A 20,388-nucleotide genomic window follows, 5' to 3' on the forward strand; every position below is an offset into this window, starting at 1 on the left:
CATTTAAAAGAGCCTTAAAAGTTGGCTGTACACGTTAGACAGCGGTCAGCTGAACAGCTATTCCTACCGACACCCCTCCCATACACATGAACGCTTGGCTGAACATGCCTGTGTTCTGGATAGATAGTAGGGGTAAGCAACCGCCAGAAAAACAACGTGCCCGATGCTTCTTTTCACCGATGGCAGTCGGGACACCGCCATATACGTTAGATGGCTCGCCGGTCCCACCAAAATCGGTGGGTTCGGCAGACATTCATCTAATGTGTATGGCCACATTAGAGTAAAAGAAGCAATTTCCATAAAAACATATTAGTTCTCTAAAGATCTTTCTTCACAGCCTGTATCGTTGACAGCTTAAATAAATGAACCGTACTGTTCTGCAAGACGGAGATCCCTGCGGATTGCACAGTAAAACCACTTCAACTGAAATATCTATGTGTACTTATAACCAAGAACAGAATTTTTACAAGCAGCCAAAGCAAAAAACACCCACAGTGTTATTACAACCACCACTAAAAGCGATCTCACTACGATCACTACGCTAAAGATCACCAGAGTACATACTAACCTTCTCCTAATTCCCCTGCCACTTCTTGCTGACCTGTGACCCCCAAGTTGGAGGAGCATGCAGCAATTAAAATAAAAATAAAATAAGGGAATGGCAAAAACACAAATGTCAGTGATCACACCTTACAAAGCTGCGGAAGAGAGATGGACACAATGGAGTGGATCATGGAAAATGACCCCCCCCCCCCAATCCCCAAACACTGCACAGACATATCCATCAAACAGAATTATAGATGGACAACTTACCTTTCCATGGGCATGAAGAGCGTTATTTTTCAGGTCTAGTCTGGTACTAGGAGCACTTACCTTTCAGACTGTATGGAATACATTTCCTATATCACACCTACACTAAAAGAAGCACTTACCTTTTAAGCTGGGAAATGGAGTCCCCTTATCTCGGTTGCTCTTGCTTGGAAGGGTTAAACTTGACAAACTGAAGCTACTACTATGACTCTTGTACAGATTACCTGTAAAGAGAGAAATGTATTAAAACCACGCCTTTCTCGGGAGCAGAAAGGGGCAAAACCTCTATGCATTATTTCGGGTAGGGCTGCATGGCGACACCTGGTCACTCACGAGTGGTAGTAAAATTGCAGTATTACCACAACCTCAAGTTTTCTCTATTAGAAACAAGGTGCAGGGCAACCCTGCACCCATCACTAAAAATCCAACCTGGTTGAATGGTTTGTGATGGTCAGAAGGTCACCGGCGAACTGGTTTCCTAGGAGGTTGGGAACATGTTTACCATGACGTGCATGTGACCAATTGTCGCCATGTAACCCTAACCTAAGTGGCCATGTTTTTAAAGCGTTTTCCAGCTTTATGTAACTAAATCATTGCATTTGGCATTTCAATTCCTTACCCTTTTTCAAAATCCCTGCTTGTTGTCAGTGGATGGAAATATTTCCAATTACATTCACAGCCTTATAAACTTGTCCTGATCGTGTTTAACTGACAGAGGTGCATAATCAGGACAGATGGTCAGCCTTTAGATGTAATCCCTAACAGCAAGCAGAGATCTTTAAAATGATCAGGAATTGCATCACAAAACATATTGGAAAGCTGAAAATCTGCTCAATAATTAAAGGGGTTGTCCAAAGAATAAATGTTACCCCTAACCACAGGACACGTCATACCATGCTTATCAGTGGGGGTCCGACCGATGGGACCCTCACAGATCACAAGAACTGGGGACCCATTTCACCAAATGAGTGGAGCGGCAGGTCGCTCGTGCCCCCTGCAGCTCCATTCATTTTTTATGGAACTGTCTGAGATAGCCAAGTACTGTACTCGGCTGTCTCCTCTACAGCAGTCCCATAGATCGTGAATGGAGCAGCAGTGAACAAGTGCGAGCAGCCGCTCCATTCATTTGGAGGAACGGGACCCCCGTTCTCGTGATTGGTGTGGGTCCTAGCGGTCGGTCCTCCATGTATCAGCATGTTATCATCTATCCTGTGGTCAGTGGATAATATTTAATCTTGGGACAACCCCTTTAAGCATTATTTACAATAGTTACAAGCACATTCCACAATCTGTGCCAACACATAGTGCATTGTGAATTACAATTCTCAGTAGAATTGCTCTTTAAGATAAGGATCCAACAGTAAAAAAAACAAAAAACAAAAAAAACAAAAGCTCCGAAAAACAACCTGACACATTCCAGTAACATTCCCATTGGCACACTTACTTGCAAAGGACATGATCCCTCCAAAGCCTTCATTATTGCTGCTGTTGTTGGACACGGTTGAGGTAGGCGAGCTCCCTCGAGAATCGGTTTCTGCGTCAGAATCACTTGCTAGTTTCAGGCTATTAGGTCGCAGCAGAGGCTTCTGGGAACTGACAAAAAAATAGAGCAAAAGGAAGGTCACCAAAGAAATGAAATCTGAAAGCTTGAAGGCTATGTAAGCCTACTTACTGACACTAGAGGCAGTATAGGATTTTCAAAAATATGGCTGCTTTCTTCCAAAAAGGACACTCGGCTGTCCATAGGTTCTGTCTGGTATTGCAGCTCAGTTCACCAAAACCGATATTCCAATCGTATCACTTGTTTGAAGTCAGGAAATATTACATACATCTTCAGCAGTCCATTTGTTAAAGGGGTTGTCCCAATTCAATAAATAGGAAACCATATAATACATGGCAACACCAAGTCCTTCATAGCAAAGGAGGTCCCTTGCAGACGATCTCCTCTAAGACGTTCATTATCCAGTGATTTAATAACTATAATTTTTTTTTAGGTTATTGTAGTGTTTAATAAACGCGCTGCTCATAAATAATGAATAGGAGCGCTACCCTTGTCCAACCCTCAAATAAAACATAATTTACCAGGATATTCTATACATAATTATGGTCATGAACAGGTACAGAATACATGACATTGGACCTGCCCTCTTTGGCTCTTACCGCGTGCCATTGACAGTCTGATTAAACATTGGAGTGTAACTTTCTTCCCGTTCTTCGTTCTCCTCCTCTGGTGGAAATCCATACTGTGGCTCAAAATAGGGATTGTCATACTCGCGTCTTCTTGCTTCCCCGCCAATCGATGCCTCGCTCTCACGCCGTTCCATAACGAGCCGGTTAAATGTGGGTGCCAAAGCAGGTAAGTGATTCTGTAGGACCCCCAAAACCTTCTCATCAGGCTCAGTAGAATCGGCAGATTCTTGCTAAAATAATGGTGAAAAGACAACTTAAAACAGAATCTCATTATTTACACGTGGTTTTTATTTATTTTTTTAAGGTTGGTTTGTAAAGAAAATACCCAAAGATTTTAAACACACAGTATACGAAGAGCGAAAATCCCTTAAGGGTATGTTCACAAGGGTATGTTTTTAGCCAGCAAGAAAAAGAAGCGTCCTGCTCGCTCTTTGGGCGGATTCCTTCACAACCCCTCATTGATGTCAATGGGAGGGAGGAATCTTCCTGCCGTCTGCAAAATCCACTGTGTGAACTAGCCCTAAAAGAGGATACATCAGCTCTCCTTTCCTCTGTTATTACTCCTGGAAATGTATAAATTAATTGATTATTGGGTGGTACCAATTTCCATGTCTATGGGTTGTGTCCCTACACAGTGATACTGTCCAATCAGAGCGGATAGTGTCACACTTTGTAGACACACGCTTGTCAAATTATTTATACCTTTCCAAGAGGAATAACAGAGGAGAAAAAAAATGCTCGAGAATAAAAGTATTTACCAAAACATACAAGTCAAGAGAGTTGACAGGTCCTCTTTAAATCATCTGACACCTTACTTACCGTGTTGGCTCCATGGATGACGGTACTAGGGCTGCTGCTAGCTGTGGTGCTTGAACCTGATCGTGGTTGGTTGTTATCAGGAGAGTTCTCGCTATCAGGTGCCGTTTCCTCCACTTCTCCTGAATACTCATGGAAATCATCAAACTCCACTTCGCTGGCGTCTCCCAGTGCAGCATGCGTTAGAGGGTCTACATCTGCAGGCAACATACATAGGGATGCTGAACTAAACCTACAGAAATTGTTTTACGAAGATCACACATCTGATATACTCACTTGGTGTGTCTCCATTTATATCACATTTTATCATTTCGCTGACAAAGTCTCCAAGGGAAGAGTATGAAGAGCTGGAGTCATCATATTCCACGCTGTCGCTACCACTGCAAAGGCAACATAAGTTATTAGGTTATATATTCTCAAGAAGATGCAAAATTACCACACCGTTAAAAAAAAAAAAAAAAAGAGCTACAACTGTCTATGGAAAACTACATCACAGTGAGGCCTCACTGTCATCGTTTTCACATGCAGCATTCCCATTTAAGTCAATGGGAAAGCAAAGGCAAAACCGCAAGAAATAGAGCACGCTGCACATTAAATATTAAAGTAGACCTCCAGTGGTAACACAACTTTCAATGTCTGCACCCCCCCCCCCCCACCTGACTGTATACCACACTCTACACTTCTTTTATGTATCCTGTACTTACTATTTGAACTGCTGCCTTGTATGTGCTTCTAAAAAGCCTCCATGTTTATTCTTAGATTTCCCCAGCTTTCTCTTCCTCTCTGCTTTGCTATGAATCCCATGATGATTCAGCACAGCATCACATGAACAGCTAAAGACCATACAATTTCTTATGGGGGGGGGGGGGGGGAACACTGATAATCATTCTTTCTGTATCCTTCTAAATAAGCTGAGAAACCGTAAGTATACAGAGAGGGAAGCTGCACTATATACTTCTACATTATACCGTGTGACAGGAACCTGTCTAAGTATCAGTGGTGGCTGATGATAGAAGTTTCTGCCCCCCTGTGTAATACTAGTGTGGTCCAGAAACTGCTGAAGCCTGTAATGGGTGACACATAGATCTCCATAGACTCAATTAGAGAAAGCGTGTCCCCGAGCCGGATTCACTCTGCTGCCAAGTCTGATATATAGAGATAGAAATAAGAGGTGAGAGGCCGACACATGGAATACCATAATGGAACATGGGATAGTTCCGTTTTGGCCGGAGTGTTTCTTTAAGAAAAAGATGAAGATGAACTTGGTACAGACCTGTCATCAGTTGGATCTGAATCACTGTCCCGTTCCATTGGGACACTGAGTGATTCAGCGAGCTGTGAATTTGCATCATAAACCCGATAATGGATGGGCTGCAGCTGGTGAGCATACCACTTAGGCTTATCCCCAATAGAGGCTGGGTCAAACATATCTGTATGGAGGGAAAAAGCAAGTGTCATAAATAGCAGTAGGTGGTCAGATGTAGAAAAAAAAAAAAACAGCAAAACACTTACTGTTGTGGATCCTCTGAAAGGCAAAATTTGTGGGGTTTAGTGACCATTCTCCAAAGTACTCCACTGCTTGTGTTCTGGAAAGCTTCTCGGAAAAGAGAGAAGCCTTGGGACGTGAAGCCATGAAGGAGGAAGCCTGGAAAGCCACCACCGGGCGAGGAAAGAGTCGCAAAGTACGAGTATGAAACTGGAAACCTTGTAACATGTTGGGAGAGTTAAAGAACCGGACCATAGCGACCCTGTGACCAGAAGATGAAGATGGAAGAGAATCAAAAAGATCATTAGCGGTACCGCAATGCCAGGCTGTTTTTTTTGCTTAAAAAATAATTTCCCATTAAATCTCCAAACCTATAAGTCCTCTTGCGACGTATAAATATTGCTTTAGGGCATATAAACGTCAGATAAGAAGGTACCCCGCTCGAGGTCCTTCTCTTTTAACCAGAGTGGAAAGGCACACAATTAGGCCTCATGCACACGGCGGTGCCTGTAATCACGGTCCGAGATTACAGGCACGGCTGGCCGCAGACAGCCACCCGAATTTTCGGCCTGTGCTTTTGTAATAAGCACAAGATCGGACATATCCTATCTTTGGCGGAGGCTTTCTACGGCCTGGACACCTTCCCGCAGATATACGGGAAGGTGTCCGTGGTCAATAGAAGTGAATTGGTCCGCAATTACGGACAAATTCTACGGTCGTGTGCATGCGGCCTAAGTCTGGTGGACTTGGATAAGCCACATATTACATGGTCTGCCATAAATTTGAATGGCAAGCATGTACTACTACATTACCCTGCAGGGGCAATGTATGGTTGGCCAAAACTATCCCAGCTATATTAGCCGTTTGCCGGGGGTTTTAGGAGCCGGAACTGCAGAGATCTGCTTGTCACCAGGTTGGATTAATTTTGAAAAAAAGGGTGGTCTTGAGGAGAATTATGAATTATCTTGGTTTATCATGGCGAGAAACACTAAATGCATCCATAATGAGCACATAGGACTGTTCAACCAGTATCTGCATACCCTAGAGTGAGAAACACACCACACCTGTAGTTACATTACTTGACAATACAAATTATATTAAAGACCATGTACATCTTTGCACTGCCATTTTTTTTTTATTGTGCAAAATTAAGCAATTTTCACATTAACTGGGACCCATCACCTCTCCTGACATGTCTGTTAGTAAATAATTGTATTCCTCATGAAATTACAATTCTGGAGCATCTTTTCTTAGAACTCTAGGTTATACCGTTCCCCTGTTATTCCTCCTAGAAATGTATGAGGAAAGTGACAGCTGGGTGTTACCAGTTGGAACAGGTGTCCCTACACAGACTGACACTGTCCAATCAGTGCTGATAGACTCAGAGTGTGTATGGACACACCCCTTTGACAAGGGAAATGGTAATATCCACATATGTGCCACTTATTCATAAGTTTCTAGGAGGAATAACAGAGGAATGGCACAATGCAGTTATAGGAAAATATGTTCCAGAATAGTCATTTTTATGGAAAATACATGTATTCACTAAATAAAAAAATAAAAAGGAGGTTATATACAGGAGATTAGAGTGTGGATGGGAGGAGATATTACACAGGTGGTCAATATATAGGGAAGAAAGCACAGGGGGAGGGTGGGGGAAAATCACACAGGCTAACAGTGTAGAGAGAATACAGGCACACTTCAGGGGGATGGTGGGGGATCATACACTCCTCAGCATCAGTGTATGAGGACAAGGGAGCAGAGATCCCACCATGAAATGTAGAAAAGAGGAAAGCAGTACAGGGATGGAGCTGTGCTCATACACGAGAGCTAGTGAAGGCAGCAACATCGTGAACACAGACAACTCACATCCAGGATGTATTAGTGGAATGGACACGTCCACAGGACAAAAGCCTGAAACTAGGAGTAGAATGTTTTTGCTTTATTAACTCTAGGTAACCGCTAACATATAAAAATCTTTTTTCCCCCATGTCAAAGGTGTCCACAGCCTTTAAGTGTCTGTGAAACGTTGGGCGCCTGTAACCTCTACAAATGGTTGTTACCCAGCATCGGTTAGCCACGTAGGAGACAAAAACAACTCCGAAATGGCTGAATGGAATATTGATAGTAGCGTCTCTTTTAGTCTCTAGTGTTTTAATATATTATTCAGTCTTTTCTGATTTAACTTTAGCCACAAATTCTGGATGAAAAAACAATAATGACCGCACTTCAGACATCAAAAGCTTTCCACAGACCCCATATAAGTATACAACATTATACAGAGCCAAGGTCTCTTCTGAGAATACAATATACAAATGAACACTTAAGGGGGTTTTACACACGACGATTATCGGGCAGACGAGCGTTCATATAATTGCCCGGTGTAAACTGGGGAACTATCAGCAGATGAACGAGTAAACGCTCGATCATCTGCTGGTCGTATCGTTTAAAAAAAGTAAAAGATTATCGTTGTCGGCAGCGCATCCCCCGGTGTAAACAAGACGACGCGCTGCCGACAGGATAATAATGTATGGGGACGAGCGATTGGAGTAACGACCGCTCGTCCCCATCCATAGCTCCGTGTGACAGTAGCAACCGATCGCCGATGTCTCGTTGATCGGCGCTCGCTGCACCGGCCGTTTATCAGCCGGTGTAAAAGGGCCTTAAATGACTGAAACTGTATTGTTCAAAAGACAAAACAAATTATGATTTTCCTCCAGCACACTAGACTGCGGCATCATGTATGGGCCGCTAAACCAGATTATACAGATAACAGGACCAATTATACGCATTGTGTAATAGAAAATCAAATTGTAAACTAGAATATGGAGAACTAATCAGGTTTTCATTCCATTTAATGAAGACTGGACTCTGTACAACCCATGTTTCAAAAAAGAGTTCAACAAAGAGCCTCTTACCGTGTTGCCACATCCACAGAATCCACGTCGTTTCCATATATAAGAGGGTTAAATTCCGTGGAGGGTGTACCCTGTGCATCGTTGGGTGGTCGGAGCATAGCTGCCTCTGACCCCTCATGGAATCTGTCCAGGTTCAGGATGGGCTGTGTGTTGAGACTCATACTGGCCAGAGCCTACATCAAGGAAACACAGTCAGTCGTCTTACCCATTTTATTTCCCTCTCCATTGAGGACTTAATTCTTCTATTGCAATTTGAACGTAACGTGAGAAAACCCACAGATCATATATACTCAGCCCACACACTTATAAATATAAAGATAAATGCGGCATGGAAGAAACTGCATAAAATACATTTACCTAAGGTAATATAGACGGCCTTATTTCATTGCTTATAATGGGGGGGAATATGTGACATAAAATACGGATCACTCGAGCCCTATGAGGTCTTTGATATATGGTTAGTACGAGGGAATCTAGAAAGGCATGGTTTAAAGGGGTTGTCCCATTAGGTGGGGGGGGGGACCTCCGCTTAGGACCCCCTCTATGTGTCACATCAGAGTGCATACCAGAACTGTAAGTGCAGCTCCCACTCTGATGGACCCAGCGCGTCCTTGCATTACATGGACGGCCGTTCATTTGAGTGGCTGGCCTCAGCTTCCCCCGGCAAAATCAGCTGATCGCTAGGGGTGAGAGAAACCTGACTCGCAGCGATCAGCTGATTGCAGCACCAACTCCTTTTTTTAAAAGGGGTTATCTTCATGAGACAATGCCCTTTTTTCTGGCCATTGCAGAGCTAGACTTAGTAATCTGGGGCTGGTAACTAGGGACATGCTGCATAGCAACAACATTGCATAAACTGGTTGTTAGGCGGTGAATCCCTAGCAACCAAACTGTCAGACATGACTCAGCTAATCAATTCAACTCATTTGCTTTAGACAATCCCTTTAGGGAAAATGGAGGTCAGTGGAAAAGGGTCTCCAGCTAAGGACCCCCTTTATTATTCGGAGTTCAGAGCCACTGCAAAAGGGTTTCTCCTTTTGGGATACCCAGCTCGTCTGAGTTACTCAATTGGCCCATTGATTGTGAAAATACAACAAACTACAAAAAAAAATAATAAGATAAATCAGAAGCTGCAAATATATCTAAAAAAATATGTGCACCTTCTAATGGCCATTTTCTGTACCAAGAGCCACATGATGCAGAGAAGATGCAACACGTGCAGCAGTTATCATACATAAATTTGTATATAAAACCATAACAGGAAGGTTGTAAAATAGAAAGAACTGCAAGAACCTTGTTATCGGACGCGAGAAGGCGCTGCTGCGTGATCACGGACATGCTGTGCAGACACTGAGAGGACGTCACATGACAATACCAGCGGCCAATCAGAGACAAGACGAACACATGAACACAAAGAGACAGATGGAAGGAAGAAAATTAAGAATCACCGAGCACAGATGAGAAAATGAAGGCAAAACAGAGAACAGAAGTTCATATTTTTATTTTTTCAAAGGGAGGAAAAAATAAACTTTAGCAACCACAAATGTAAAAGGAAAAACAACCACCATAAAGAAAGAACTTAATGTGCACCGATCAGTTCATTTCTTTTATTTAATTTCTTTTTAACCTAAATAGGTGCAAAGTTCTTCGTTGATTAATTTCGTAATACATCTTTAAAGTGGTAATCACTCAAGTCATCTGATACAAAGCTCCAAATCCACTGCTTCCCTTCACACATAGAATTAAATGAGAAAATTCTGGCTGGCAGAAGACACCACTAGGTGGAGCTGAGGTGCTTACTGAAGACAGATGTACTACAAAGTTCAATGGGAGACGTATAAATCCATCCTAGTAGCAGCCAGAAATGTAGAATTTAACTCTGTGGATGTTTAAAGGTACGGAGGGGATTTGGAATTCTGTATTTTTGTAAAAAAAAAATAAAAAATAGACCGCAAACCCCTTTAAAGTTATATTATGTGATGAATCAGCACAAAGTTGTTGACCCATTTAGAAAAAGATAAAACTAAAAAAACTAAAATTACAAATATAGATACACTTTAACTGCAAGATACAAGATAAGATGAAAGGAAAATAAAAATACAAGCTTAATGTGCATGCAGCAGCTCCCTGAACTTGGCGTTCGCTATATTCCTAGTCAACAGACTAATAATGCATAAAAATCAACAAGTTTAACCAAATTGAAAAGAAGAAAGGTAGATAGAAGGAAAGTGGCAACACAACCATCAGAGAAGGAAGGGAAAGCATATATACAAAGAAAAAATAGGGGAAGATGAGAGAGGTAATAGGAAATTAAATAAATCAAAAGAAAAAAATATATAATGGAAAAAAAAATAAGAATAATTAGGACAGGCCTTTAATTTAGATAGGAAATTGCAAGCGCAACATAATACCATCGAAATCATGGCTTTGCCGAATAAGATCGGTGTCGGGGAGTTTCTAAGTTACTAAGAGGTTTGGAAGCATTACCAAGCACCGGGAGTCCTCGATCATGGACCTAAATAAGACCAACTACCACCGACCCTGCAGAATATCTTTTCCAAATGAAATTCTACTTAAAAAATTTAGGTCAATTGAAGTTCATCCCAAATTAATCCCAGGGGTCCAGGAAGCAGAGATATGGGGAGCTGTTTGATGTAGTGCTCACACCGTAGATCTGCTTTAGCTCTCCATGTGCCTGTGTACAACATGAAGGGAACATGGTGGACAGTGGCTAACAAAACAGGGGCTCTAAAGAGTCAAGGTGTTGAATAATGGCTCTGAAGAACAAAAACCGTTGTTAGAATTAAAAAAACAAACCCACCAGACACCTAAAATCTGTGATGAACATGGTGTACCCTCAGTGAGACAGCAGGTGCCGGAGACAGCTAATGCACTTCTAAAGTGTGGGGACCACACCATACAGCTACCTGGATCCTAAAGAGTATGACACAGGTGGGAGTGAAATACTAAAGGCCGTCACACCTGGTTATTTCAACTTTAAGGGGCTTGTCCGGACATTTTTTAATGATGGCCTATCCTCAGGATAGGTCATCAAGATCAGATCGGTGGAGGTCCGACTCCCGGCACCTCCACCTACCTGCTGACTGAAGGGGACGCAGTGTTAGTCGCTGTGGCCTTCTCAGTGTTAACCAGGCACAGCCCTGTACACAACTGGAGCGGCTATGCCTGGGATTGCAGCTCAGTCCCATTCACTAATGGGATAGGAACTGCAATCACAGGCACTAGAGGCCGGTGCTAGAGGAGGAAGAAAGAAGGAGGAAGGAGGAGGATGAAGAAGAAAGAAGGAGGAGGATGAAGAAGAAAGAAGGAGGAGGATGAAGAAGAAAGGAGGAAGATGAAGAAGAAAGAAGGAGGAAGAAGGAGGAAGAAGGAGGAGGAGAAAGGAGGAGGAAGAAGAAAGAAGGAGGAAGAATAAAAAAAGAGTAACAAAAAGAAAGCAGACCTGTAAAAACAGAATGGGAAACCATTGTAAAGCTACAACTGAAGTAAGAAAACAATATATAGGTAAGAAATGGAAATGGGATAAAAAAAACCCCTAGTAAACTCTAGGATACAGCATCGGCACTTCCTCTGTCACCTGTTTCAGGTGCTTCTTGAGTTCTGAAGCTTCTGGTTCCGGGAGAACAGGTAGCAGCTCTGCATTAGTGGGAACCACGACCTGTTCAATGAAAACAAATGCTGAATGAAGCTTTAAAAAAAAAAAAAAAAAAAAAAGTTTTTTTTTTTTTAAAATAATGCACTAGTACTTGAGAACTGAGGAGGTAAACTTACCTTATTGGTGTCCAGGTCTACCAGCCAAACATCGTCTGGCATCCTGAAATCAGACTTGTAGAGGAAGAAGCTGGCAGGAACTCCTATGATGTATGGGGTAGGCGCCAAGAGCAGCTAAAACATAAAAACATTGTAATATTTCCTTTATTCAACATGAACAAAAACAAGCAGCAGAAGTAGAAAAGCAACAGGAGTCTTTGATTAGGAACTTCTCTTCTGCCAGGAGCCAAGATAAATGTAGTGTGGTTCAGATAGCGAGAACCTAGGAAGTGTATACAGGGATAGCGGGAGAAGTGACATTCTTACCTGTTCTGCCGAGGCCATACATGTAGGCAGCAGAGGGATCACAGGAAACATATATTCTAGTGGATAGATCATTGATACAAACGCCATGACAGACATCGACAATGCATTGTAGTCCCGGGATTGCAGCACCACCTGAAGAGGAGGAGATATCAGAATTGAAAGATTATACATCTACTGGATGACCAACAGAATCGCCAACCAGGGGGCAATAATATGCGCGCCAAATTACCCACTACATGGAATACAAGGAAGTGTGTGTCATGTGACTCCTTTCTGCTATAGTGAATGATCGCAACGACTCGGCAAGGAGAGCAATATCATGTCATGATTAGTATGTGAGCATTACATTACTGTTAACTAATATCTGGCCACATTAATAGTCTAATTTTTTTCTTAGATAAAAGCGCCACTCTTGTTCTCGAGTAGTCTAGTGTTGCAACTCAGCCCTATTAAAATAAATGTGGCTAAGCTGTAATACCAGTTGCAGCCCACGGACAAGAGTGGCGCTGTTCCCATATAATTTTTTTTTTAAAAAAAGGCTCATGCAAGTACTTTAACTTCTTGTCTCCAGGGATTCATCCAGCCATGATGTAAGTAATATAATAGATTATATACACACGGCAGGTAGCGTGTATGAAGAGCTTTTTCAATACCTTATGTTCCAGCAAAATACAGGATAAGACTTGCAAACAGGCTTCTACTCCCAGAAGCTCCAGAGGCAAGTGAAGGGGGAAATCCACCAATGAGAAACGAGAAGGGTCTGGAAGGGCAAATGTCAAGGATGGTTGCAGCTCTAAGGGCAGGACTTCCACATCAACTCTCTTCTGGCCGGGCACTGGCGTGGGAGACCGCAGCAAGCGATAAATCCAAGCTTCTATTTCCCGTAAGTCATGCAGGAGGACGTTCGACTTTTCTTCTAACTGCAAAGAGCCGGTGAAGATCCTCCATATGGTGTCTCTAAAAAACACAAATGTTGATCCAATTAATCTACTTTCCACAGAGAAAATGATAACTGGGTGACCAATAGATCAAATCAGCAAAGGGGCAACACAAGACCACAAATTCCCACAATGTCATTTCGTCAGTTGCCAGGTAGAGTAGAGAGTTGCAGGTAACGCCATTGCCTTGTAGAAGATCGAAGTTACCTCCAAACTGGAGATCCCATTTGAATGGGTCCACCGCTGTGGACAATCCATACTTGTTAAGATGGTCCCTTGGCAATAAGCGGATCATAGGTTGTCCCCTAGAAATCATCTGATCTGTGGGAAAACCTGGAAGCAAGTGGTCAAATTCCCTGCAGCGCCGCCACAGCGAAAATCAAGCATTACACAGCACCCATTCATATCAATGTGTTGTCTGTGTAATGCAGGACAGGACAGGTCCTCCAGAGAGAGAGACGCTCTTTGCAACCACTCTCAATTCTGGCCAAGAGATGAGGATCCTGAACAGAGCAAACACCCCCCCCCCCCCCAACTCAATATTCCCTAATAAGGTATATAAAAATGTTTGTTTTTTTTAAACTGGACAAACCCTTTAACCCCTTCCCGCACCTTGGCGTAACTGTACGTCCAGGTGAGCAGTAACTTCGCGCACCTGGGCGTACAGTTACGCCCACGCTTTAACAGTTAACCGCCGCGCGGCGCTACACCGCAGCGGCGGTTAACTGTGCAGGGTGTCAGCCCTGCTCTCCCTGTTGCCGATCAGCGGCCTGTCGCCGCTGAAATCGGCAATTAACCCCTTCGATGCGGTGGTCGATTGCGATCACCACATTGAAGAGGTTTACAGCGGATCGGCAGCCCCCCACATGTATTTGCGGGGGCTGGCGATCCTTATCATGGCAACCAGAGGCCAGACAATGACCTCCGGGTTGCCATGTATGGAAGCCTCGGAGGATCAGCCTCCGGCCGTTCCTCCTCTGCTTCCTGTCAGTGTGACAGTCACGTCACAATGACAGTTAGAGTACATCACACTACGTGTGTAGTGTAATGTATTCCAGCAGCGATCAGAGCTGCAAGTCTAAGTGTCCCCTAGTGGGACAAGTGAAAAAAGTAAAAAAAAGATAATAAAAATGTTTTTAAAAAGTGTAAAAATAAAAGTTAGAAGTGACATAAACAAAGAATGCTTTTTTTCCTATAATAAGTCTTTTAGTATAGGAAAAAAATTAACATGTTAAAAAAAGTACACATATTTGGTATTGCCGCGTTCGTAACGACCCCAACTATAAAACTGTAATATTATTTTTCCCGCACGGTGAACACCGCGAAAAAAATAAAACGAAAAACATTGCCCGAATCACAATTTTTTGGTTACCAACCCTCCCAAAATATACAATAAAAAGTGATCAAAAAGTCGCACGTACGCCAAAATGGTACCAATACAAACTACATCCCGTCCCGCAAAAAACAAGCCCTTACACCGCTTTTTTGACTGAAAAATAAAAACGTTACGGCTCTCAGAATATGGTGACACAAAAAATAATTTATTTTATAAATAAGTGATTTTATTGCACAAACGCTGCAAAACATAAAAAAAATTATATACATCTGGTATCGCTGTAATCGTATCGACCCGCAGAATAAAGTATAATGGTAATTTATAGCCCAGGGTGAAGGCCATAAAAAAACGAATAAAAAACATTGTCAGAATTGATGGTTTTTGGTCACCTTGCTTGCCAAAAAATGGAATAAAACGTGATCAAAAAAATTTCTGGTACCTAAAATGGTACCTAAAATGGTACCAATGAAAACTACAGATTGTCCCGCAACAAATAAACCCTCACACAGCTCCAGTGGAGAAAAAATAAAAAAATTCTGGCTCCCAGAATATGGCGATGCAAAATGTGCAGTGTCCAAAAGCGGATAAGATCGGGCGCCATTTATCAGTGTGACACCGGCCACATATCTGCGGATTATTATTTATTTACTGTATTATTATACCCTCTTATTATGCCCTGATGTACCCCGCACAGATAACAAGTACCCTGATGTACCCCGCACAGATAACATATGCCCCCACATTATAAACTGAAACACCAGTAAAACCCCAAACAGAACAACTACCAAGCTACATCTGCACCCCAAAAGCCAAATGACGCTCCCTCCCTTCTGAGCCCTGCAGCGTGCCCAAACACCAGTTTACGTCCACAGATATGGCATCGTCATACCCGGGAGAACCCGGTTAATATTTTATGAGGTATTTGTCTTCAGTGGCACAAACTGGGCATAGCATATAGTGCACTAAAATGGCATATGAGTGGAAAATTGTAATTTTCACTCCGCACCATGCGCTGCGCATTAACCCCTTCGCGCACCACAACATAGCATGTCTTAGTGTGGGGGGTGATGTATGGAGCGTCTCACGTGAAAAATAAATTTAAAACGGCAAAATCGCTGTTTTTTTGGTCACCTTCGCTCTACCTAAAAATGTAATAAAAAGTGCTCAAAAAGTTGTATGTACCAAAAAATGGTACCAATAAAAACGACCACTCGTCCCTCAATAAATAAGCCCTCATACCGCTCTATTGACTGAAAAATAAAAAAGTTGTGGCTCTTGGAACGCGGGGAGGAAAAAACTAAAAAGGAAAAGAAAAAAAAATGGATCAGTCCAGAATGGGTTAATTACTTTCTAATGAAAACCCATTTGTGACCACACGTGGGGTATTGCCGTACTCGGGAGAAATTGCTTTACAAATGTTGGGGTGCTTTTACCCCCTTTATCCTTTGTGAAATTGAAAAAAATGCAACATTTTAGTGGAAGAAATGTGGATATTCATTTTCATGGCCTAATTCTAATAAATCCTGCAATAGACTTGTGGGGTCTAAATGCCCACTATATCCCTAGATAGATTCTTTAAGTGGTGTAATTTCCACTTTTGGGGGGTTTCCACTGTTTTGGCCTCTCAGGGGCTTTGCAAATGCGACATGGCACCCAAAAACCATTTCAGCAAAATTTGAGCTCCAAAAGCCAAATAGCGCTCCTTCCCTTCTAAGCCTTGCTGTGGGTCCAAACAGCAGTTTATTACCATATATGGCATATTTCCGTAATCGGGATAAATTGTTTTACAAATGTTGGGGTGCTTTTTATCCTTTATTCCTTGTAAAAATTAAAAATGGCTACCTTTTTTCAGAAAAAAAAGTTGATTTTTACCTTTACAGAATAATTCCAATGAATTCAGCAAAACAACCGTGGGGTCAAAATGCTAACTTTACCCCTAGAAAAATTCCTTGATGAGTGTAGTTTCCAAAATGGGGCCACTTTCCATGGGTTTCCACTATTTTGTTCCTTCCAGGGCAATTCAAATGCGACACGGCACTGAAAACTGTTCCAGCAAAATCAGAATTTCAAAATCCAAATGGTGCTCCTTCCCTTCTGAGTCTTGCTGTGGGTCCAAACAGCAGTTTATTACCACATATGGGGTATTGCTATAATCAGGAGAAATTGCTTTACATATGTTGGGGTGTTTTTTCTCTTTTATTCCTTGAAAAAATTAAAAATTTCTACGTTTTTTCAGAAAAAAAGTAGATTTTCATCTTCACAAACTAATTCAAATAAATTTAGCAAAAAAACTGTGGGTTCAAAATGCTAATTATACCCCTAGATAAATTCCCTGAGGGGTGTAGTTTCCAAAATGAGGTCACTTTTGGGCGTCTATTGTTTTGGCCCCACAAGACCTCTTCAAACCTGACATGGTACCTAAAATATATGCTAAAAAAAAGGAGGCCCCAAAATCCACTAGGTGCTCCTTTGCTTCTGAGGCCGGTGTTTCAGTCCATGACTGCACTAGGGCCACATGTGGGGTATTTCTAAAAACTGCAGAATCTGGGCAATAAATAATTAGTTACATTTCTCGGGTAAAACCTTCTGTGGTATAGAAAAAAATGTATTACAAATGAATTTTGTAAAAAAAAAAAAGAAATTTGTAACTTTCACCACTACTTTGCTTTAATTCCTGTGAAACGCCTAAAGGGTTAATACACTTTCTGAATGCTGTTTTGAATACTTTGAGGGGTGCAGTTTTCAAAATGGGGTGATTTATGGGGACTTTCTAATATATAAGGCCCTCAAAGCCACTTCAGAACTGAATTGGTCCTTGTAAAAATCGCCTTTTGAAATTTTCTTGAAAATATGAGAAATCGCTGCTAAAGTTCTAAGTCTTGTAACGTCCTAGAAAAATAAAAGAATGTTCAAAAAACGATGCCAACATAAAGTAGACATATGGGTGATGTTAACAAGTAGCTATTTTGTGTGGTATTACTATCTGTTTTACAAGCAGATACATTTAAATTGAGAAAAATGCTAATTTTTGCAAATTTTCTCCAAATCTTGGTGTTCTTCACGAATAAATATTGAATTTATCAACCAAATTTTTTCACTAACATAAAGTACAATATGTCACGAGAAAACAATCTCAGAATCGCTTGGATAGGTAAAAGCATTCCGGAGTTATTACCACATAAAGTGACACATGTCAGATTTGAAAAATCGGCTTCGTCCTGAAGGCCAAAACAGGCTCAGTCCTGAAGGGGTTAAGTAAAAACTACTGCTCAAGTAATTGTATCAATAGCTATAACATACAATTCTTTTTTTTAAACTCATTTTATTGAAAGTACACAGTGCACAAGGTATGATAAACATAACATTTTGGGTGACATGCAAGAAACCCATTATTCCAATGTAACATAACTATACAAACAACATCGATCTCTGTTACACAATGAGAAAAAGAAATGGTACAACCTTTTCCGGTCTGTTATTGAGAATAACCAATACATTTATAGGAACAAAAGCAATGCAAATATATACCACTCTGTTATAAATACTTGTACCATCCAGGACTGATCACGTCCAAACTACTATTGAACCTTCCCCCCCCCCAGTTGGGGCCCGCTACCCCGTCCCTACTTACGCACTTAAACCCCAAGGCTGTTTAGGGAAGACCTGAGGTCACCTACATTAAATGATGCAAGAGGCGATGAGCACCAACTACCCCACACTTCCAGAAATTTATACGGACATCCCCTATGTTTGTATACTAAATTAGCGTAGGGTATTACTGAGTTGAGCAGTGATTTCCATTGTGGAACCGTTGGGAAAAGATCTCCCATCCAACGAAGTGCAATAGCCTTTCTGGCCATGAACAGGGTCTCCCGTAAAAATATACCTTCATAGTGTGACCAGGAATTTGGTGGGAGCAGACCCAACAAACATAGTCCAGGCTCACAGGGGACTCGTTTACCTGTTACTGATGAGAGAAAGTCTGTGACCTCTCTCCAGAATTTAGATATTACCGGACAGAGCCATACCATATGGTCAAAGTCTGCCCGATCATGCTGGCACCTTTTACAGCTAGCCGAGGAAGATCTGCCCATATGCAATAGCCTGGTAGGAGTTATATAATATCTATGGATGATGTAAAGCTGCGTCATTTTATTATTAGCCGCTGGTGAAACCGCGAGGTGTGAAGACATTGCATCAAGCCAATCCCCCTCAGTCAGGTTCGGAATCAGCCCCTTCCATCTGAGTTCCACCGCACATCCCGCATGTGCTAACCTTTGAGACAGCAGGAACGTGTAAACTACTGATATCAGGCCCCGCGGGCCTGGTGTTCGAAGCACCCCTATAAGGGGTAGGGAAGAGATCAAAGTCTGAGCGTGTCTGAATTGGGCCCTAAGAGCGTGATGCAGCTGTACACATCTAAATGTATCCCTCTCTGGCACCTGGAATGTATCTTGTATCTCCCTGGCTGATAACGCGTGTCCATCTCCAGTACTCAAATGCTTCATTTGTGTCACCTCTAAACCCTCCCAGAATGCATGATCCTGAAATCCCAAAAAGTGAGGTAATCCATGGTTGGACCACAACGGCAACTCTGCTACCGTATCTTTAAATTTCAACAGTGATTTTGCATGAGCCCATACCTGCTTCGCCAGTTTAATCAACGGTAACGTATGCTTAGGGCTAAAATCATGTGGTTCTAGAACGGGCCATAAGTTAGATACTCTGAGAAAATGTGCTAAATTATGTTCGGCATTGGGCAATGGATCATCCAACATCCACAGCCTAATATATCTAAGTTGACCTGCCAAGTAGTATAAAAACACATCTGGTAGGGCCGCTCCCCCCCTCTGTTTGGGCCTCTGCAGAGTGTCTATTCTGAGCTTGTGTCTATTCTTTCCCCAGATAAATGGAGTAAATAAAGAGTTGACCAAATTAAAGAACTTTTTAGGAACCATTGTGTCCGCGTGCTCCAAGACATATAGCAGTTTAGGCAGCACTACCATTTTAATTAGGTTAATTCTACCTGCCACTGATCAGGGGAGTGACTTCCAGACTGCAAATTTATCTTTCAAATAAGAAAGTAGAGGGTACACATTAATATCGTATGAGTGTGAACTATCCCTAGATATCCAAACTCCCAGATATTTAAAACTATGCACCACTTGTAGACAAATAGAAACTGGGGAGGAAACCTCCAGCTCACCTTACACACTCCAGTGTGGTGTGGATAGTGGGTTGCGCTCGGATCCTCGTGTCGGTACAACGGCAGGCTAGCAAGCAAAGAAGAAGGTGGGATCCAGCGCTGGGTACAATTAAAATGGATTCTCTGTTCCAAGTTTAATGGAATGAAATTAAAAGGAAGTCCAGTTGCATAGGGTCCTGGGTGTGTGAAAAAGTGGTGGTGCGTGTCCTCGGGGCCTACGCGTTTCGGACGTCTGCTGCGTCCTTAAACTTGGCTGTAGTCCGAAACGCGTAGGCCCCGAGGACACGCACCACCACTTTTTCACACACCCAGGACCCTATGCAACTGGACTTCCTTTTAATTTCATTCCATTAAACTTGGAACAGAGAATCCATTTTAATTGTACCCAGCGCTGGATCCCACCTTCTTCTTTGCTCACCACTTGTAGACCCTGAAAATGTGAGCCCCACCCACAATTGTTAGAATGGAGAGGCATGAGAAAGGACTTACTCCAGTTAACATGCAGGCCCGAAAAACTGCTAAACACCTCCATCAATCTCATAGCCCAGGGTAGTGAGGCATTCGGGTTGGCCAGGAACAGCAGCATATCG

General features: G+C 42.3%; 1 protein-coding gene across 32 annotated transcripts in view; it reads right to left on the reverse strand.

Moving 5' to 3' along the window:
- MADD (MAP kinase activating death domain) overlaps positions 1-20,388 on the reverse strand; it is a 97,473-nt gene that overhangs the window by 39,587 nt on the left and 37,498 nt on the right. For 20 of the 32 annotated variants that reach the window (XM_075837830.1, XM_075837839.1, XM_075837831.1 and 17 more), the window contains exons 4-16: positions 12,972-13,275; positions 12,319-12,450; positions 12,013-12,126; positions 11,819-11,899; positions 9,514-9,570; positions 8,221-8,393; positions 5,329-5,564; positions 5,090-5,246; positions 4,093-4,196; positions 3,820-4,013; positions 2,971-3,230; positions 2,255-2,403; positions 933-1,034 (exon numbers count right to left, since the gene is read on the reverse strand). In XM_075837830.1, the coding sequence (XP_075693945.1) occupies positions 933-1,034; positions 2,255-2,403; positions 2,971-3,230; positions 3,820-4,013; positions 4,093-4,196; positions 5,090-5,246; positions 5,329-5,564; positions 8,221-8,393; positions 9,514-9,570; positions 11,819-11,899; positions 12,013-12,126; positions 12,319-12,450; positions 12,972-13,275 (2,063 nt within the window). The remainder of the gene's footprint in view (positions 1-932; positions 1,035-2,254; positions 2,404-2,970; positions 3,231-3,819; positions 4,014-4,092; positions 4,197-5,089; positions 5,247-5,328; positions 5,565-8,220; positions 8,394-9,513; positions 9,571-11,818; positions 11,900-12,012; positions 12,127-12,318; positions 12,451-12,971; positions 13,276-20,388) is intronic. The other 12 variants (XM_075837855.1, XM_075837854.1, XM_075837851.1 and 9 more) reach the window with 1 other exon arrangement.

This window comes from Rhinoderma darwinii, chromosome 9, assembly GCF_050947455.1.
Source record: "Rhinoderma darwinii isolate aRhiDar2 chromosome 9, aRhiDar2.hap1, whole genome shotgun sequence".
Taxonomy (NCBI): Eukaryota; Metazoa; Chordata; class Amphibia; order Anura; family Rhinodermatidae; genus Rhinoderma; species Rhinoderma darwinii.